This window comes from Protopterus annectens, chromosome 3.part1, assembly GCF_019279795.1.
Source record: "Protopterus annectens isolate FY-2018-M chromosome 3.part1, PAN1.0, whole genome shotgun sequence".
In the NCBI taxonomy this organism is placed as follows: domain Eukaryota; kingdom Metazoa; phylum Chordata; order Ceratodontiformes; family Protopteridae; genus Protopterus; species Protopterus annectens.
Genome location: NC_056732.1, coordinates 454,902,953 through 454,922,760, shown reverse-complemented (window position 1 = coordinate 454,922,760; position 19,808 = coordinate 454,902,953). Strand labels below are relative to the sequence as shown.

The 19,808-nt window shown below is 41.6% G+C and overlaps 1 protein-coding gene across 2 annotated transcripts in view; it reads left to right on the top strand.

Moving 5' to 3' along the window:
* Window positions 1-19,808, top strand: part of RHEB (Ras homolog, mTORC1 binding) — a 782,482-nt gene that overhangs the window by 560,819 nt on the left and 201,855 nt on the right. For both annotated transcript variants that reach the window (XM_044066908.1, XM_044066909.1), the window contains exons 5-6: window positions 9,752-9,808; window positions 9,897-9,944. In XM_044066908.1, the coding sequence (XP_043922843.1) occupies window positions 9,752-9,808; window positions 9,897-9,944 (105 nt within the window). The remainder of the gene's footprint in view (window positions 1-9,751; window positions 9,809-9,896; window positions 9,945-19,808) is intronic.

The window sequence follows — 19,808 nt, the reverse complement described above, 5'->3', positions numbered from 1 at the left end:
AATACGTTCCTGTGGTCAAAAAAGTCAAAATATTGACACCCAAAATGTTGACATATCAAACTACTGAAAAAGGGAATTTTCACTTTCCCCACTTTTGTGCAGTCCTAGTGTTGGTATATATAAGCTGGGGTGTGTGGAGAGGGTGCCCATTGGACCTGCCTCCCTGCATTGAATATTTTTCAATATTTTGAATTTTTAACATTTTGGGTATCAGTATTTTGACCAAATTAATCTATTCCCTTCTCTCACGTACTGGTTCCACCTCCGAGAGATACTATAAGGTGGAAAGTAGTCTCTCTATTCCACCCATGGTCAGTAGACAACACATCTGCAGCATTATATTACCACAACACATTACTCCTATATATGCTGAGGTAGTAAAGAAATCACTGCCTAAGCTTCCTAGGCATCCCACTAGCTTACCCCAGCCATGTAGCAAAGATGCCAGCATCACACCCAAATAAACACCCAGTCCTGCTGTTACTGAAGTTTACCTGTACTGCAAAAGCCTTTACCCTTAAAGTTCCATAAGCCTGCAGCACTTCTCTGAAAAGTAGTAGCCATTGGTGAGTATACTGTAAGACAAAACAGGCACAACACTCACCAATCGGCAAATGTTAGGGTGGCAAATTTAATGTTCAGGTGACTCTGTGTGTACTGAGGATCCAGGTGTCTAGACCTAGGCAAAGTTAAATATGGTCATTCCTATAGTTCCTTTTTAATTCAATTTGGTTCTATTTTTATGTCCAAGGATCTGGACTTTTTACCCTTCTTAAAGAAACAAAGCAGGTGTCGGTAGTTTGTCTCCAAGTAGCACATTTTTCTGCAGTAGAGTACAGGGCACTTAATTGATCATAATGTCAGATTGCAATGGTAAATTGCGTCACATCATTCGCAGATTATTCAGAGATGCATAGGGAGTTGCAGCTTCATTTAAGACTTCTAGCTATTTCTCAAGTTTTCTGGAGTTATACTAACAAAATCGAAACTGTGAATGTGTCCATTATCTCATCTCATCTTATATTATGGTCAGGTTAAAAGGGCCCACTATTATTTAGTAAAATGCTAGATAAGAAATACAGAGAGCTAATAATGTGTGATTACATTTGCTTGGTTATAATCACGGACATTTCAACTTCTACTCCCAAGGTATCACCCTTATCCATGTGTTAATTGGAAGAAAAATCTAAGTTTGCAGGTCATACTACAATATTTGCAAGTCAACTCTCTTTATTTATTTACTTATACATGAACAAATAGTGAGATCTTTCCAGCCATAACTTATGCACTTAAAAACAAGTGTTTACAGCGTGTTACAACAGGGTACCTTGCAGCGTGAGAATTACAACAATGTTGGTGAGCTTTTGTTAGATTTAAACAGATAATACCAAGCACATACTTGTACAACATGATACATGTACTCTGTTTGCACATTATTTAGCATCCTATCAAACACTATGTAGAACAGAGGGAGTATATACATAGCACATGCTCTACAAAGTTATCATGAGTTATTTGAAAGTTCCAGTAATATGATCTCTGACATCACAGCTTATTTGTTTCTTTTAAATGGTAAACTAAAGTCACATCAAAGTATAATCTCAATATTCTGAGTGGATGGCATAAGGGAGGTGAGAGGAAGTACTTTCTTCACAGGCGGTGTGATTGACAGTTGAAACAATGTTTATGGATCTCGCCATACCCAACAGAACCAAGACGCTCTCCTTCAAAAAAAGGAAGCCAATCTGGTGGTCCCCTACCATAAACAAACTCTACAACAGAAGGAGGAAACTGATGAGAAATAAGAGGAAGTCCCAAGAATGGAAAAACTCCCTTATCAGCCTCAACAAAAAGTTGAGATCCCTCTTCAAATCATCTAAAGCTAGCTATGAAAACAGAATTGCAGGAGATAGTAAAGACAGCCACAAGGCCTTCTATCATTATGTAAAGAATCTCCACGGAAATACCCAGATTTGCTCGAAGCTGTTGCACAATGGTACCACCTATACCGAGCAAACAGATATTGCCAATATACTGGCAGATTCAGTGCCAACTTTACCCCTCTCTCCCCCGCCAAAGGACCAATCACAATACCAGTAGATTGCCAGGCACCCAGTATTACTGCTGCACAGGTTAAAACAGTACTGTCCAAGGGCAAGAATACAGCTTCTATGGGACCTGACAATATTCCTGGCTGTGTTCTACATGAACTACAGAGTGAATTGGCACCTCACTTGTGTGCCCTGTTCAATCACAGCCTCACCTTTGGCTTTGTCCCTACCGATTGGCGCACTGCTACAGTAATCCCTCTCCACAAAGGAGGAGCGACTACAGACCCTGGGAGCTATCGCCCCATTAGCCTGACAAGTCTGATATGCAAAGCTATGGAACGCATCATCATGGACCTAATAAACAAAGATATAGGGAAATTCCAAACCCTGGATCCCACACAGTTTGGTTTTGTGAAGGGTAGATCATGCCTGCTCAACCTGGTCGACTTCTTTGAGTCAGTCACCAGAGCTGTGGATGAAGGCAAGGTGGTTCATGCAGCCTACCTTGATCTGGCCAAGGCCTTTGATACCATTCCCTACTCAGGAATCATAGAAAAACTCACTAGCTAGGCAATCAACCCCTATATCACTAGGTGGGTTGCAAACTGGCTCACAGATAGAACCCACAGTGTGAAAGTAGCTGACTTCAAGTCAGACTGTCAACCAGTCATGAGTGGAGTCTCACAGGGTTCGGTCCTGGGTCCTCTCCTGTTTGGTATCTACTTCTCTGAAGTTCAGGCCAACATGAAGGGACTGTGGCTGACAAAGTTCTCAGACAATTGCAAGTTGGGAACCATAACTAACTCCCCAAGTGATGTTGACATCCTACAGAAAGGCCTCACTGAGACCAATGACTGGTGTCAGAACCATGGCCTTAAGCTCAATGTCAAAAAATGTCGTCATCCCCTTTGGGACAAACCCGGTTCCCATGAATTACCACATCGATGGTAGTCCACTGAACACAGAAGGTATCATAAGAGATCTGGGAACACAGATTGACAGTAACTTCTCCTTTGACCACCACATTGCCACTGTGGTCAGAAAGTCCTTCTATGTGGCACATCTCATTACTAAGGGTTTTGCATCCAGGAAGAAAGAGGTCATTGTCTCCCTCTACTCTTTCCTGATTAGGCCAATCATCGAGTACAATGCCCCTTTTGGCATGTACCTCACTAGACACCTACAACAACTGGAGAGGCCGCAAAAATACCTCACAAATACTTGGCCTATATGGACAGACTCAAAAAACTCCCAACTATTCTATATCTCGTATCACCTACTTAGAGGCGATCTCTGCTTGACATACAAAGCCATGTCTGATCCGGCTCTCTTAGAAATGCTACATCTAAAGAATTCCCAATCCCTCCACACTACACGCTTCAGAGACCTCAACCTCATTACCACAATCAACAGAACTAGCTGGAGGGACAGGTTCATAACCCAGAGACTGCCCATACTATGGAATAGACTTCCCATACATGTCAAGCAGAGCACCTCACTGGCCCTCTTCAAGAGAAATCTTGATGAGTGGATGGGAAATAGAAAATTCACCCCGGGGATCTCTTCAGTGGCTCTACTTGACAGAGGCACTGGGAACTATGGTCAGGTGGCACGATGCCAAGTTAATCCTATGGGCTAGGCTTGTAAAAGCTCCAGGGCCATTAGCCTAGTACACACCTATGAACTTATGAAGTAGCAGTGGCTCCAGAATGATAACGAAATTCAGGAATGTAGATGCTCATTAAGTAAGAGATGCATTGTATCCAGATAGATGTGAACCAAGGGGGCATTTCTGCTGTATGTGAATCGGTGTTTCTTTTTCCATGCTTCAGGATGTCATTGTGTATTGTTCCCATTACATTTACATGAGATGAGCCTCTTTTCATACCAATGTCTACTATTACACATGTAATTACTTTTCCTATCCCTTTTTACCTTTGTTAACCCAGCTGCCTTGGCTATGATCTTGTCAGTTGCGTTATAGCTCATCATTCTGCTTTATGCTGTTATTACGGAATAATAAGAGCAGAATGATGAGCTATAACGCAACTGACAAGATCATAGCCAAGGCAGCTGGGTTAACAAAGGTAAAAAGGGATAGGAAAAGTAATTACATGTGTAATAGTAGACACTGGTATGAAAAGAGGCTCATCTCATGTAAATGTAATGGGAATGTTGACATCTCTAATCTACTTGTGTGCTCTAGCCTCATAGTTTGTAAGGAACTTTCTACCATGACAGCTCTCTTGCCTACTGCTATAACAGCAGTCTTGTATCACTTAGATCACATGAACATTGCTATACACTGCCTAATACTGGATAAAATCTTTGTGAGACTGATAAGTGTCTGAAGCCCATTGATTAATCTATGATGGTGCCAGGCTAGGTTACATTCACAGCACTGTTTAAGGTAGAAGAAACAGCTATTTCTTGCATTGAAATCCTAGTTAGAACCATTGATAGTCAGTTTTTTCACATGTGAAGATAGCACATCAGTACTACTGCAGACATTATCAAATTTCTCCATTTAGAGAACAGTGGATATATGACTGACTCAGACCTCTAGTAGCAGTCAAGGCATACATGTCCAAGCAGTTTGTTTACACTGGACATACTGCCTGTACCTACCACTTAAACATTGTATAATTGTCAAAGAAGACAAGTATTTGCAGATCAGACCAGGAAGAGGTGTATAATTTAATCGACCATCAGCTACTGTGAGCACCTGAAGTGAGTTATTGTGTAATTCACATTTGTTTTGAAATGTGAATACAGATGATTTTTGTTAGCTTGGATTCCTGGTAGCCATTGATCTTATGTGTGTGTGTGTGTGTGTGTGTGTGTGTGTGTGTGTGTGTGTGTGTGTGAGAGAGACATTGTGTCCTCTCAAGGGATAGCATTTACAGTGAAATATATTTTATGGTATGTGGTTTACCTTGTAGAAGCTTACATCAGTTCTTATTTGGTCAAGCCCAGAAGATGAATGGACAGTCCACTGATTATTTTCGTTCATGATGGACAGATTGTGAAAAACCCCATGTAGGGGGCTGTACCTCTTGCTTCCACAACTCATATATGTTCAAAGATGGCAGACCTTGAAGTTATATTACGCTGGAATGGTTGCCTGTTTGGTCTTCCAAGCTTGATCAAATAAAATTCAGTGAGTTAGGAGTTGACGCAATAAAAAGTGCCACTTTTTATGTCCCACCCAAATTCTGCAAAGCTGCTTCACATTTTCAGCTTATAATTGTTTTCATCAAAAAATTAAAAGTATGTGTGTAAATGGATAAATGTCATTATTGCTTTGCATGTGTCTGATCCCCTGTGTAAGGTATCATGAGTATCAATGGTTTAATTCCCAAGTTAGACAGGTATCACTGACAAGAAAATTGTCTTGCATAAATTGTCTTACAGCTATAGACAAAAAGGAAAGAGTGTTGAAATTATATCGAGAAATGTAGAATGCAAATAACAGCACTGTAGAGCACACATTTGGAAAGAAATGAGCATATGAATATGACAAAGAAAGAATTTCAGGATCGATATTCAGCAGAATATCAGGGACAAGGTAAAGGGGAGTAATTATAATAATTGCTAGAGGGGTTGTAATAGTGGTAGAAGAGGGAAAAAAGACAATAATGCTAGATTTGTGGTAGTAAGGGGCTATTGGCAAGGGAGAAGGATTACACTGACCATGTATTTATATTCCACCAAAAACTGCTGTTTCTGGAGCTTAAGAAAATTCTTTGAGAAATAATCAGCTTTCGGCAGGGAATATTGCTTGTAATTGGGGAATGAAACTTGATTTGCAACAGTGAGGATGTATCAGAGGGTAGATTTCTGAGGAAGCTTATGAAAATATTTGATATGGAAGATGTGAATTCAGTAGGAGCTCTGAGAGAATTTCCATTTTATTCTCCAAGGTGCAATAACTGGTCTAGACTAGATAGAAATTATATTTCACAGGAATATGGGCATTTAATTGAAATTTTCAACACATGTCCAATAATAATTTCAGATCATGCATCAGTAAAAACTAAGATAAAAATGCAGGGTAATAAAGTAAAAATGAGACACTGGTGCTTTTCCTGTCTACCTGTTAAAAGGAAAATAATTTATTAGTGAGTTATTAGGGAAGATAGAAATATGTTCTGAAGTTATAGCTAATGAGTGGGATAAAATGAAAATAGAGTTTAAAAATAGCAGCGAAATAAAAGAGAGAGATATTTTAAGAAGTAACAGGAATTAGTTGGATTAGTTGTCAAAGGTTAAAGTATTGCAGAGTAAGGTGTTCTCACAGAACAAGAACAGGTTCAAATGCATAGAGCTAAAGAGAAAGTAAGAGAACATCTGGATTGTGCATGAGTTTAGAAAGATTGCTGTTAAGCAACTATTTTTTGATAACTCCAGAGCACAGAAACATTTAGTACAGCAGAAAGTAGAAAAGGTTGTCGCCAAACTCAGGTAGTCTATAACAAGAAAAATAAGCAGAGATCCTATAGAGGTATTAGAGATATTTCAGAAATGTTATGAAAACTTGTATAAAGCAGAGAAATGGGGAAATCAAGAAATAGCACATATGTAAATATTTATTGAAGACTTAATTATGCCAAGGTTAGTTGTAGATGAGTTTCAAGAGCTAACAGCTAAGATACAAGGAGATGTGATAAAAATGATGTATAATCAATCTGCAGGAAAGTCTGCAGGAACAGATGGTATTCCTGTGGAAGTTTGTATTGTAGGGTTTCGTTTAACAGTATTTTAAAAGGAGAGGAAGTACCGTCATCTTGTAAGAAAGCTGGTGGTGTCTGTGTTACCTAAAGACAGTAAAGACCCTGCATACCCAGTTTCATATAGACCCATTTAATTTTAAACCATGATTATGTCTATACTAGCTAAAAGAATGGGAAGGGTGTTGCCAAAAAATGATAGATATTGATCAATGTGGTTTTGTGGAGGGGAGGCAAACATTTGACATCAGCAGAACAATACTGGTCCAGAGGGAAGCAGAATGTAAGAAAATGCCTCTGTTGTTGGTGGGTCTTGATGCAGAGAAAACATTCAACAGAGTAAGCTGGGATTTTATGAGTAGGACAATGGAAGCATTTGTTTTCCCTGATAAAATAATAAGGTTAATTAGGAGGATATAAAAAGGATTGGAGGCAAGAATTAAAGTGGGAGGGTTCCTCTCTCATATGTTGTTTGAACAGAGGAACCAGGTAGGGTTATCCTCTTCACCCTTTATTAATCGCATTATTTTTAGAGCTACTGTCAAAAGAAATTAAGGGACTTGGAAATGCAAGGATATAATTGGTATGGTAATTAAGAAAAGTTGGCTTTATTTGCAAATATTGTTTAGTATTTGATAAATCCAGAAAAGGACATATCAGTGTTGTGGAACATTTTAAGACCATTTCATATCTTTTCAGGATATAAAGTTAATGAAGATAAACACAAAGGCAGTAGCCGTAAATTGTGCACCCAGACACTAATACCACTATTTATGAGGAACACAGTAAGATGAAGTATTTGAGTATGGCTTTAAACAGGCTTCTGTTATGGCAGCAATGATGTGTGGAAAGAATTTAAACAAAAGATAATACAAAAACTGAGAAACTTGAAGCTTTTTGATATGGATGATAAGATATAAGTAGTGCAAATGTAATCCCTTTAGTTTTATATATGAGCCAGGTATATTTTTATCAAGCAGAGAAGAAGTTGTGGACAGTAATTTAAAAAAAGATGAAATTATGAAAAATAAATAGTAGAAGTAAGGGAAAACAATGAAATCTAAAAATCACCATACTCCCACCAGTGTTGGAGGGTTCTGCACACCACACTACTTATGCATACTAATCCGTAGATTGCTATACTTTGAGAAATAGGGAATACTCCAAGAGTTGGCAGTCTTTTGACTTTGCATATGATAGCTCTGTTTTCATGCAGTCATTCCCACTGATTAAAGACTCTCATTTACAAGTCCAATAATTCCAGACTGTTACTTTTTACTGTATTCAGGTGAACTGTTTGACCCCAGATCATGCATTTAGTGTAGCTACAGCTGCAATTGATTATTGAAGCATTGTCATCATCAGGCATTCAGCTGTATCAACTCTAGTGTTATTTTCTGGTCACTACTATTGGATTCTACCCACCCCAAAAACCTTTTTCTTCTGAAAGTTGACATGTCCCTTTTAGGGTTTTCACAATTGCCACTTCTTCACATACAAATCAAACATACATTCAGATGCAAGGAAACCTAGTGGTGTCGTTCATTATATGGATCATATTTTTGCCATATAAAAGCATGAATACACAATGACTGTCTCTCAGCTGATGATCCTGCAAGAAAAAAATCATGTGAAGTACATCTCAGCTCAGGCATAGTTGTTACAAATCCGCGTCACTGTTCTGAGATTAACAAAGAACAACATCCTGTAGATCCCATACTAAAGATAAACATTGAAGGTATTCATGTACTTAATGTTGTTGTTCATACTTAATTCTTGCATATGATGACTTATTTACTTTATTTCATTGATATTTCTGTGCAGGCGGCTGCACCACTTTACAACTTCCTGAATAATAACCATTCAGGGAAGTGATCACCTGCAGACAGCAACATTTTCAGAAAAGAATAGACTACTAAGAGAAGTGCCTGTTCTGATAAATCCCATCCCAGGTCTTGTCACCTGTAGATTGCTGCTCTGTGGTTGACCTCAATTCGGAAATCCTGTTCAGAGAATAAGTGAGATCTTCCTGTTTATGCTTCCACAGCATTAGATGTTGCTTCATGGAGTCTGTGAAGGACAGCTCAGTTCTACCTGTGTGAACTGTTATGTTACAATTTTACAAAACCTGCAACTGCTGTACTCATGGTAACCTTTTAACCCCTGCCCCTTGTACTGACGTATGGTATGGCATAACAGGGCTAGGGTAGTACAGCTCCCACTTAAAATGTTGTTTGTGATCATTGGCCTAAAAGAAATGAGAATAATTAGGTGTTGCCTGCCTCTTTGTAGTAACTGTGTAGTGGCTGTGAAGCAGTTGTGCGATGTCAGGTTTTATAGGTATCTGGAGCAGACTCCTTTGAAGTGCTTGGATGTTATATGAAAGATTCAAACAGTGTAAGCTGACAATGCTACTCAAATAATTGTTATGGTTATTCTTATGAAGTTTCTTATTTTAAGGACAGGTGAGTGTAGTAAGTCATTTAAACTGGATAATGCTGTCCTCAAATGAAACACCCCCTTGAAGCACGGTGTTCATACAAGGCATTAATTCTTCAGGAACCGTCCAAAACATGTTTGATTTGATTGCTGGAATGTTTCTTGTTAAAAGCAAGTCACTGATATAAATACTGATTTTGCTGTAAGATATTAGCTTGTAGGATGCAGCATGCTTCTCTAAAGACTGAGTAATGTTAGACTTGTAAAGGAATATATAAAATAATCTTAATTTGAAAAAAAAATAAAAGCCGAGAATTTTCAAGTTCAAAGAAAAAATAAAAGTAATATTAGAAAGGAATGTTTCATATAGAAAGAGAACACTTTTGAATTGCAAGTGGATCCACTTTAAGTTTTGTAAGCCTGTTTGCCCCTTTTGCATATAATAAATGCTAAGTTTTAAGTGTGTTCCATGATTGCAGAAAGGCAAACACAACAAAATCTAAGTGTATTTTTCTTTTTTTTTTTTTTCAGTTTTGAAGTTGTAAAAGTAGTCCATGAGAAGTTGCTGGATTTGGTGGGAAATGTCCAGTAAGTTTTTTCTGTGTCAGTTTTCTTTTATTACCTTACCAAGTGGCACAGTGCTGAAGTTAAAGTTTTGTTTTTACTTCCTTTGCAGAGTACCTATCATGTTAGTTGGAAACAAGAAAGATCTACACATGGAGCGGTATGTGTACGCAGTGAATTTATTTCATTTTTGGTATTGGGATTCAGAGGATTCTTTCTACGAATACATGATTTGTACACACTGTGTAGAAAATGTATTTCTATGGCTTTATTAGTAAAGAAAGAAGTACTGAGCATTTTACAACATATTCTCATGTATATTTACATGTGTTTGAACCTTAAATTGAGAACGGGCACATCATTTTAAATGAAGAGAAGACAGGATGTATTTATGACTGTTGTTAAGGAGGTAATATGAGGTTTGTTCTTAACGTAGTTAAAGTGAATGAATGGGTAGTCACTAAGCAGACCATTTCCTTTTGTTCTGATCATTGTGGTCATCAGAATCCTAAGGCTGCTCTCTGCATCTCATGTTTTGGTTTTAGTAGCAACATGCATATTTTAATTTCATCAGTATGACAGCTATTCTTGGAATTCTTGAAAATTAAAACATAATCAAAAGCAACATAGATGCCATAACTCATGCCTTCTGATGGAGCTCCTAGGTTTGTATTCTAACTTCCAGTGGTTGCATCTGGATCCTTTTGACAAAATCAACTTGTATCCTCACATTTCAAACAAATGTGCATATGTATAGAGCACAGGTGTTACCAAGGAAGTGTAAGTTGCAAACTTTTCAGCATAAATAATTAACTGGTCACATTCATTAGAATCTTAGCATCAATATTGTTTTTATAATTCAAAGTAACACTGTCCATGTTTTGTAATATTTTAAAACAACTTGCAATGTATTAGTAACCACTCAAGCTACATGCATGCTGTCAACAGAATTTTGTGCATTCATCTGTGAGCATTCATATGAAGCTAAACAATTCTGTTTTCATTACTTGCTTGTTGAAATATTTTAAAAAATATGTAAATTATGACAATATAAATAAATAATATAGGAGCATTTTGTAATATTTCTTTAGCAGCAGTAGATGGGGGGTTAAGTATCAATACAACTGCATTACCCTTCATCTAGCTTTTAAGATAAAATCTTTCAATAGCTTGTATGTAGCATGGTTTTGAAATTAATTTATATATGAACAAGCAATGCCAGACACCTTGAGGTGTCACTAGGGTAGTCCTGAAGAAACACCCGGAGGTGGTGTTATGCTTATTGAGGTAAAATGACAAGGTACATGTTATTGTAAAACAAGTATCGAAATAGTTGTACTCACATACATACTGAGAAAGAACATAGAAATAATATTAGGCAAACAGTCACAGGAACCATAAAATGCCTAGCCCGATACAAATTTTAGTAGATACACATAAAAGTTGTTGCCACGCTTTACAAGCACATAATAGTACTCGCCTTCCAGGTAAAGCTGGGCCATATATGATAACCCTGGGAGAAATTTGTCTATCAATCCAATAGTCAAGACTACCTTAAAGGGAGACAAAATGGTTCTTTGCTGGACCTATATTGGCAACTAATTCCATAGGCTGGAAATATGTTGAATTAGGAAACTATCCCACCAGTGAGTCTTGCTTATTTCTTGATGGTGATTTAGGTGTCTAGTGTGGGTGTTTGTAGAGCCGCTGGTTTTTCAAAGAAATAGTGGGTCAAATAAGACTTGATCGTTCATGGTTCGAAAAGTGAGACAAAGGTAATCTCTGAGCAGGTGGAAGTGTACTGATTATAAGGAGACTTATGCTAATCTCTGGGGATAGTTGAATGATTTAAGTCCTTTAATTTTCTTGTTTTAAATTATCAGGACCTCTCTAGTCGAGTGATATGCTTGGATTGTACTTATCAAAGAAGACACTGTATTCAGTGATGGGTCTGGTAAGAGAAGAGTGCAGTAGTATGTGATGACTTTGTCTCTTAAAGATATTTCTTTGGAAATTAACTGAGACAGATGGAAGAAATTCCTGAGTATGATGGAAACATGATTATCACATGAGAGGGAGTTGTCCACAAAAGTGTCCAAGTCTCTTATGAAGAGGAGTGACACCTATATGAAGTAGGTGCAGCTTTTTGCCACCAAACACTGCTATGCTCTACTTTTTTGCATTTAGCTTGAGGCTGTTTTCAATACAACAGGTATACACAAACTCCTGTCTTTGTTGGAGCAATTTAGTATCGATGGATAAGCAAATAACAGTACCCATTTTGCAGTCATCAGCAAACCTGATATTTTTTTCTGATTGTTTGGCTTAGATGTCTGTAAAATAAATGCTGAACAGGAGAGGGTCAAGCGCTGATACCTGTGGTGCTCCACTAGTTACAGTTTTACCTTCAGGGAGGCGAACGGTGACTTTCACAACTAGGAATCTGTCTGTTGGATAGCCAGTTTGCAGTCCAGTGCCCAACTTAGATGCTTACATTAAGCTTCAATATTTTTTTAGTAATACCAGCATTGGAGATGGTGTCAGAAGTCTTGGCCAGGTCAAGGCAAGTAGTGTGTATAGGGTGACCACTGTCCACAATCTCTCTAACTTTTTCAAACAAGTTTTCTAGGTTTAGAAGACAGGAACTGTTTTTCACAAAATTAAAGTACGTAGGGCTTAAATTAGTTAACTGCGTATGTCTTCATAAATGGGTTCTGCTAGGATGTATCCAGAGCCTTTGCATTTAAGGCTGGTGGGTTTGTAATTGTCTGGTTGTGTAGTAGGGGCATCCTTGTGTAGAGAAGCTCCAAGCATCACACACAAACCCTGTGGATAGGCTGAGGTTGAACAGCCTAAGCAGAGACATAGATTAATGCATACTTGACCGTGATAAAGAATGCATCTTGGTATGTTTGGTTCCACAGAAGAAGCACTTAATTTGTGAGCTAATATATTGTCTGCATCCTTGGGACTGGAATGTGCAGTATTATTATAGGTGAGTTCACAGTGCATTGTTGGACGTTATTCCGTAATTGTTTTGATGTAACTGAAGGAATATTTGCAGCTTTGTTTGTTATCCAAAGTCCATACTCTGCTTTGCATTTTCTAATAGTGCTTTTAAGTTCCTTAAGGGATTATTTCATCATGTTCTGAAGGTAAGGAGGATGAGGATTTCTTATAGCTTTTCATTATTTCCTTCTTTTGCTCTACAGTTTATTAATAACACTAGAGAGGTATATTCCTAAATGTAACATCGTGTTTAAGGCATGATGAGCATAGACTTCTCTATACAGATGTTTAGGTACTGGTACAATTGGAGGTGAATGCAGCAGCCCTCTCAGTTGGATCTGTTTTAGCAGGGGACTGTTGGATATTTTGCATAGCTCTTGCAGAGGCTGAAGCAGATTTACCCAGGAGAAGTCCCTAAAGACTGCCACATCTGGTGGATGGGTTGTGGTACTAGACCAGGTAAAGAACATGAATGAATTGTCAGATTTAACCAGAGGTGAGATGATGGCAGGGTAAGAGGCACATAGAGGTTAGGTTGCTAAGGATAGTAGAACCTCTAGTTTTCCAGTTTGCTCCAGTGCATTGGTATTAACAAGGTTTAGGAAACACTGAACATATCTATGTGTAGAGTTGTAACCGAGCCAGTCCAATGCATGGGTAATTGTAGTCACCAAGCTGAAAGGTATAAGACAATTTCTGTGCTCTTTGGGGTTCATTGATGGGGATCTCTACCTAGCAATGAAGTAATACTTGAATTTGTTAAGGGTAATTTGAATCTTCAGGAACTCCAGGTTAGAGTCATTGATAATTTGACACAAGTTTGTGTTTCTGACAAATTATACACTCCCATTGCTGGCCAAGAGCCTCAAGACTTGATAGGCGATAAACTGGTAAAGAGGGAGTGCTGTCATTGCACTGAAATCATGTTTTGGTATCTCCACAGTTATGTTTGAGATGCAAGAAGACCTCATGTTCTGACATATTTTTATTTAGACTCCTAGCATTAAGTAGTGCTGACATGATATTGTCTGAATTTATTTAAGTTTGGTATGTACAAATGTCCAATAAGGATACTTTGCCTTAAAAAAAAGCATTATAGGGGCAGCTATGGCTTTAGCCAGATTGTGGGATCCCTGGTATGATGGATGAAAGTCATCTCTAGCAAAACAGGGCTTTATCCACTATCTTATCCAATGCTGACCCATATTGGATCCCCTTAGAATGACACCAGCTGCTTAGGCAATTGATAAATGCAGTTAAATTGCCTTTTTTATTTAGGCATCGTTCCTGGTAAAGCCAAGATACTGCTCAAGATCAGTGCATTTTCTGCCTCTGACACGAGCATAACCAATCCCATCATGTCTCTCTGCATGTCCCTGTGACAGTAGTATGTTTTATTATGTGCTATGAAACAGTCCAATGTGTAGTTATAATTTTACTGAGTCAGGAATTATAGGCAAACAAGCACCAAATGCTTTTCTCTGGTTCAGTAGCAGAATGTTGTGTATTCATGATTACATTTTTAGATGTTTTTCTTTTTAATTCCCCAAATCTATTTTTTAAGGTGAAACAATAACTGGGGTATATGTTAAGTTGTCTGCAAGAGAGCAGGAGAGAAAGGGAGTACACTTAGGCTTCAAGGCATGTCACAGCAGGTGTGCCATGAATGTTACTTTAAAAACTATAGAAAGTGATCTGAAGTAGTTAACTTCATTTTATCTGCAACCTGTGGGTATTCGGATCCATATCGGATCCGAGCCGGCAACTTTTTTCTAGCATCTGCTCCAAGCTCCGAGCTCCTCCCCCTACCCATAATGTACTACCATCTCCTAACTTCCCTCAGATCTCATTTGCCGTGCCAGTAGTGTGCATTGTGGTCTCCTTCGCTCTGAGCTCAGGGATAGTAAGTTTATTAATACTTAATCTTTAGTGTGTATGAGTTAATTGTTTCCTTCCTCCCCCACTAGTATATCGCTTGTTCGTTGGTTAGTTAAAAAAAAAAAAAAGTTTTTGTTGTAAAGTAGTAAGTAGTTGTTAGGCCTGCCCTTCCCTTGCGTGTGTTTTGTGTGTGGTGATTTTGTAGGTAGTGGTGTTTGGTGCAGGACCATGGCTGATCAGACAAAATCTGTATTTAAGAAATGCACAGAGTGTGGCCATAAGCTCTCCCCGGCTGATGGTCACACTCTGTGTGTTACTTGTTTGGGAGAGTCACATTTGTCGACACAATGTGCAGTCTGCACTGGGTTCAGTCCTAGAGCTCTCAGGGATCAGAAGGCCAAATTGGTAGCTAAAGGCCTTCTCCCTGCATCTATGCTGGAATCTGCCACAGCCTCGGTACCTAGTACTCAACCTCCCACCCAGACAGGGACTCAAACTCCCACTTCTTCTGGTGCTGGGTCAAGCAAGGAAAAAGCTACAGTCGGTGTAGCTGAAAAAGAGAAGGGCAGAGAAAGGCGCAAGGATAGGGACAAAAAAAGGGATAGACCTTGCAAGAGATCCCCGGACAGAAAGCTCTTCCTTAGTCCCCCTTCTAAGTCCATGAGGACAGTTTCTCCACGGCTCCGGTCTCCTCGTTTTTCACTGGAGCCATTGGACCCCTCGGATCCGAGGCCTTCCTCATCGTCACTGCTCAGACCAGCCAGATCCAAGTCGGTGGCTTCTTCGCGATCGACTCTGAGCTTATCAGACTTAGACATGGACAGGATGATACGGAGATTCATTCAGACCCAAATACAGATGGGAGTCTTGCCAGGCCCATCTCCCTTCGGAGGGGGGACCTTCATGCCCTTTTTCCACCCCATCTCTCCTTCCACGATCCATGCTTCGGCTTCAGGGCTCTTGGATCCGAGGATTTTCGGAACTGGTAGCTCGGCGCCGATGGTTCCTCCAACTTCGACTCTGGCTGCCTTGAGCTCCTCGGATCCGACTAGTTCAGACCCGAGTGACTCACGGAGCCATGGACAGGGAGTCTGACCCAAGGGAATGGATTCTTTGGCTCTTCCTTTTTCAGATCCGACCTGTTTCCTCAGACCTCAGGCTACCCTTGCTTCGGCTCCGGGGAGGGCATCTTCCTTGCTGGGTGCCAAGGAGGTACGCTCTCTTTGGCCTTTGAAGTAGTGGAGAGGGTTCTCACCCAGGGATTGAGACCCCAGGCCATCCCCTTGGATTCCACCAAGACACCTCTGGATTATGCAATGACTCCCTTCATCCTGTCTCAGGGACAGCCCATGCCAGAGGGATCCCCAGGTTATTTCCCCTGAGGAATCCCCTGCAGCTCATGAGTCCTCTTCTGAGAGTCCCACTGAAGAGGGTCACCGTAAGCGCAAGTGCAAAAGGAGGCACTTGGACTCCTCCGAGTCACTCACTATGGACACTGACTTAGATGAAGGAGAAGGTTCCCCCAGGTCACCTCCCGAAGACGTATCCTTCGGAAAAATCATGGCGATCCTCTGCCAGAGGGGAGGTTGGTCAGCCCCAAAACCTTCTGGGGATGAGTCAGTGTTCCTGGAGGCCTTTGGCACGGGCCTATCTACTTCCTGGGTGTCCCCACCAGCGGACCCCGTGGTGGACCTTATCACCACGTGGGCATGGAAAGAGCCTGACACCGTCAAGCCCATCCCCAAATGCCCCGACAAAATTTTATCTCCCCCTTCCGACAGACAACCTTGTCAAAAGGAGCCCGAGTTGAAGCTATGTTGGTCACAGCAGCCACCAACAAGGAACTAGCACAGGAGAGTTCCTCAGTCCACCCTCCAGACAAGGAGTCCAGGTCGGTGGATAGGTTTGGGAAGCACGTTTATTCCTCAGCGACCTTTTCAGTCCATGCTCTGAACTATTTGGCACATGTGATCCGGCTTCAGTGAGACCTTGCATCGGAATTCGCTGAGTCGCCCCCAGAGTCTTTATCGCCACAGGACAAACAGTTGTTCTCGGCGAAAATGTCTACTCTGAAGTCGGTCTCAAACACGTCTATGCGGCTCCTTTCCCATGCCACGGAAGGAGCAGCTAGGGCGGCCGGGACAGGTATAGCCATGAGGCGTCATGCCTGGCTCAGGTTGTGTCAGTTCGTGGACCCTTTCAAGGCGTCGTTTATTAATGCTCCCTATGACGGCTCTTCCCTTTTCGGGAAGACAGTATGTAACACACTTGTCCAGAGCGAAAAGGACGGGAAGACTTTGTCTGCTGTCTGGATCTGCTTCTCTAACCCTCAGCGGTCCTTCTCTAGGAATCAAAGAGGGCAAAAGAAGATGCGGTTCTGAAAATCTCAGTTTTCCCGGGATTCTCAGGACAACTATTCCACCAGAGGCAGAGGGGGACAGGATTGACGCCGACCCAGAGGTAGAGGGGGGTCCCAGGAATTTTGGGTCTAGTGAACCCTTTTCTGATGGACCCGGTCAGCAGCCCTGATGGGTTGCCCGGCTGTCTTACTCTGGAGGCAGTCGAGGGAAGATTGTCCTTACACCCAATGGCATGGGACTCCATTACGACAGATCGCTGGGTGTTATAGATTATATCCAGAAGTTACACTATCCCATTTGTTGCCCTCCAAATGTTCCAAAACACCACCTGGATGTTCCACCCGCTCACAGGGGGGCTGCAGCTCTAGAGGTTTCAAAGCTGCTTCTCAAACGAGCTATCGAACAGGCCCCCCCCGACCAGTCCGGATCAGGCGTTTACCCAAGGTTCTTTTTAGTGCCAAAAAAGGCAGGGGACCTCAGGCCCATTCTAAACCTGTCAACTTCAAACCTGTCTGTAGCCAAACAGAAATTCCGGATGGTCACCTTACAGTCCATTCTACCTTATCTCCGAGAGTGCGACTGGATGTGCTCATTAGACCTCCAGGATGCTTACTACCACATTAAGATCCACAGAAGCTTCAGGAGGTTTCTGCGCTTCTTGCTGGGAGCCAGTCATTTTCAGTTCAGAGCCCTACCCTTCAGTCTCACCACAGCCCCCAGGGTGTTCACCAAGGTAATGGCAGTTGTAGCGGCTCACCTGAGGCTTCAGGGTATTCAGGTATTTCCTTACCTGGACAACTGGCTCTTTGCTGCACCCAACAAGCATCTGCTTTGTCTGGCCCGAGACTACTTCATTCGGTTGGCAGATCTATTGGGGATTACGGTCAATGTTCAGAAATCCCAATTGCAACCAGTACAAGTTTTAGACTTCATTGGAGCATGGCTAGACACCTTGCAGATGAAAGTATTCTTAACTCTAGACAGGATCTTATACCTCAGGTTTCACATAACTCAAATAGCGAACTTCAAGTCTCCAAAGGCGAGCGAGGTTCTCTGGGCACTGGGCTCCATGGCTGTCTCCATATCGATTCTTCCTTGTGCACGTCTTCATATGCGGGTTCTTCAATGGACTCTGGCTGTTCAATGGTCTTGGCTAGACCTGCTCATGGAATTTCTGATCAGGATCAATCACGTCTGCAGGACGTCCTTTCTTTGGTGGTTAAATTCACTGGAGATAATTAGAAGGACACCCCTTTCCGTCCTCTCCAGTCCAAGCCACAGTGACCACGGACGGATACCTCCCAACTCGGGTGGGGGGGACACTGTTAGGGAAGGACAGTCCAAGGCACGTGGTCCCAGTCAGAGACCAAGTTGCACATAAATGTTCTAGAGATGAGGGCAGTGCTTTTAGTGTTGGAAGCCTTTCACACTGTCCTTCCTCTCAGATTGATTGCAGTTCAGTCAGACAACATGTCTGTTGTCTGGTATATTAACAAGCAGGGGGGAACCAGATAATATCCCCTATGTCGCGAGGCCATGAGAGTGCGGGAGTGGGCGATCTCCACCGATCGGTTTCTGATAGCAGCGCACATCCCGGGGTGCTCCAACATTTTAGCAGACAGATTGAGTCGGGCTATGCTGATGCCATACGAGTGGTCTCTGAAACAGTCAGTAGCGGAGGAGATATTCCTTGCATGGGGTCAGCCTTGCTGCTATCTCTTCGCATCTCCTTCCAGCGCGAAGTGCAGCAGGTTCTTCGCTCTGATTCCCTCACCAGGGGAAGCCCCCAGAGATGCTCTAGTCCATGCTTGGACTCCCGGGCTTCTGTATGCTTACCCACCATTGCCACTCATTCCGAAGTTTCTTCAGAAAGCTTGCCGACTGCAGTGCAAAGTTATCGTCATTGTCCCGTTCTGGCCTCGTCAGGTTTGGTTCCCATTCCTTTGGTCTCATCTCATAGCTCCTCCGTGGGTTCTGGATCCCTGCCCGGATTTAATCTCCCATCCTTTGGGTGTCCGCCCGCCCGACCTGGGCAGCCTCAAGCTGACAGCGCTCCAGTTCCATTGATTGCCAAGACTCCTGGTCTTTCATCCCCAGTAAAATCCATACTGGTGGCTTCTCTTAAAGATTCCACTAGGAAACTTTATCGTATGAGGAATAACCTGGTAGTGCTGGGGTGCTCTTGGGAGCCCTGAACCAGGTTTCTGTTACTGCACAGATATCAATGTTCTCCATGCTAAGGAGAGTTTCGAGTGCGTGCATCTTGAGGTTTAGACTTCTGGCGTTGAAGTAGCATTACTCTGTTTTTTATCCCTTGTGATACCTATGGAGGTGGGTTTGTCTTTTGAGCCTTGCCTAAAAAAGGCACTATGGGGGTAGCAAGAGCCTTTGCCAATATCCGAAAGCCCAGGGGTGACAGGTGCAAGCCATCCCTAGCGAAGCATCGTGGCTTGTCGAGCATGTCATCCCAGGCTGACAGGCATTGGATCCCCTTTGAATGACACCAATACTTAAGCCAATTGTTGAAATTGATCATCTTGTCTTCATATTGTGGCATCATTCTTGGTGAGGGTAAGATGCTACTCAAGGTCAGGGTCATACCGGCCTGGGCTACATGCTCAGAGAGCTCCTCTATGTCTCTTTTCATGTAGTCAGGGAGTGCGTCTTGGGTCATTCACACCAGCATGGACAATGACTGAGTCATATTTGTACTTGCCTTGGAGTGACCTGAGTGCTTGTGTTGTGGCAGATCCCAGCGCCCGACAGGCAGCTCACCG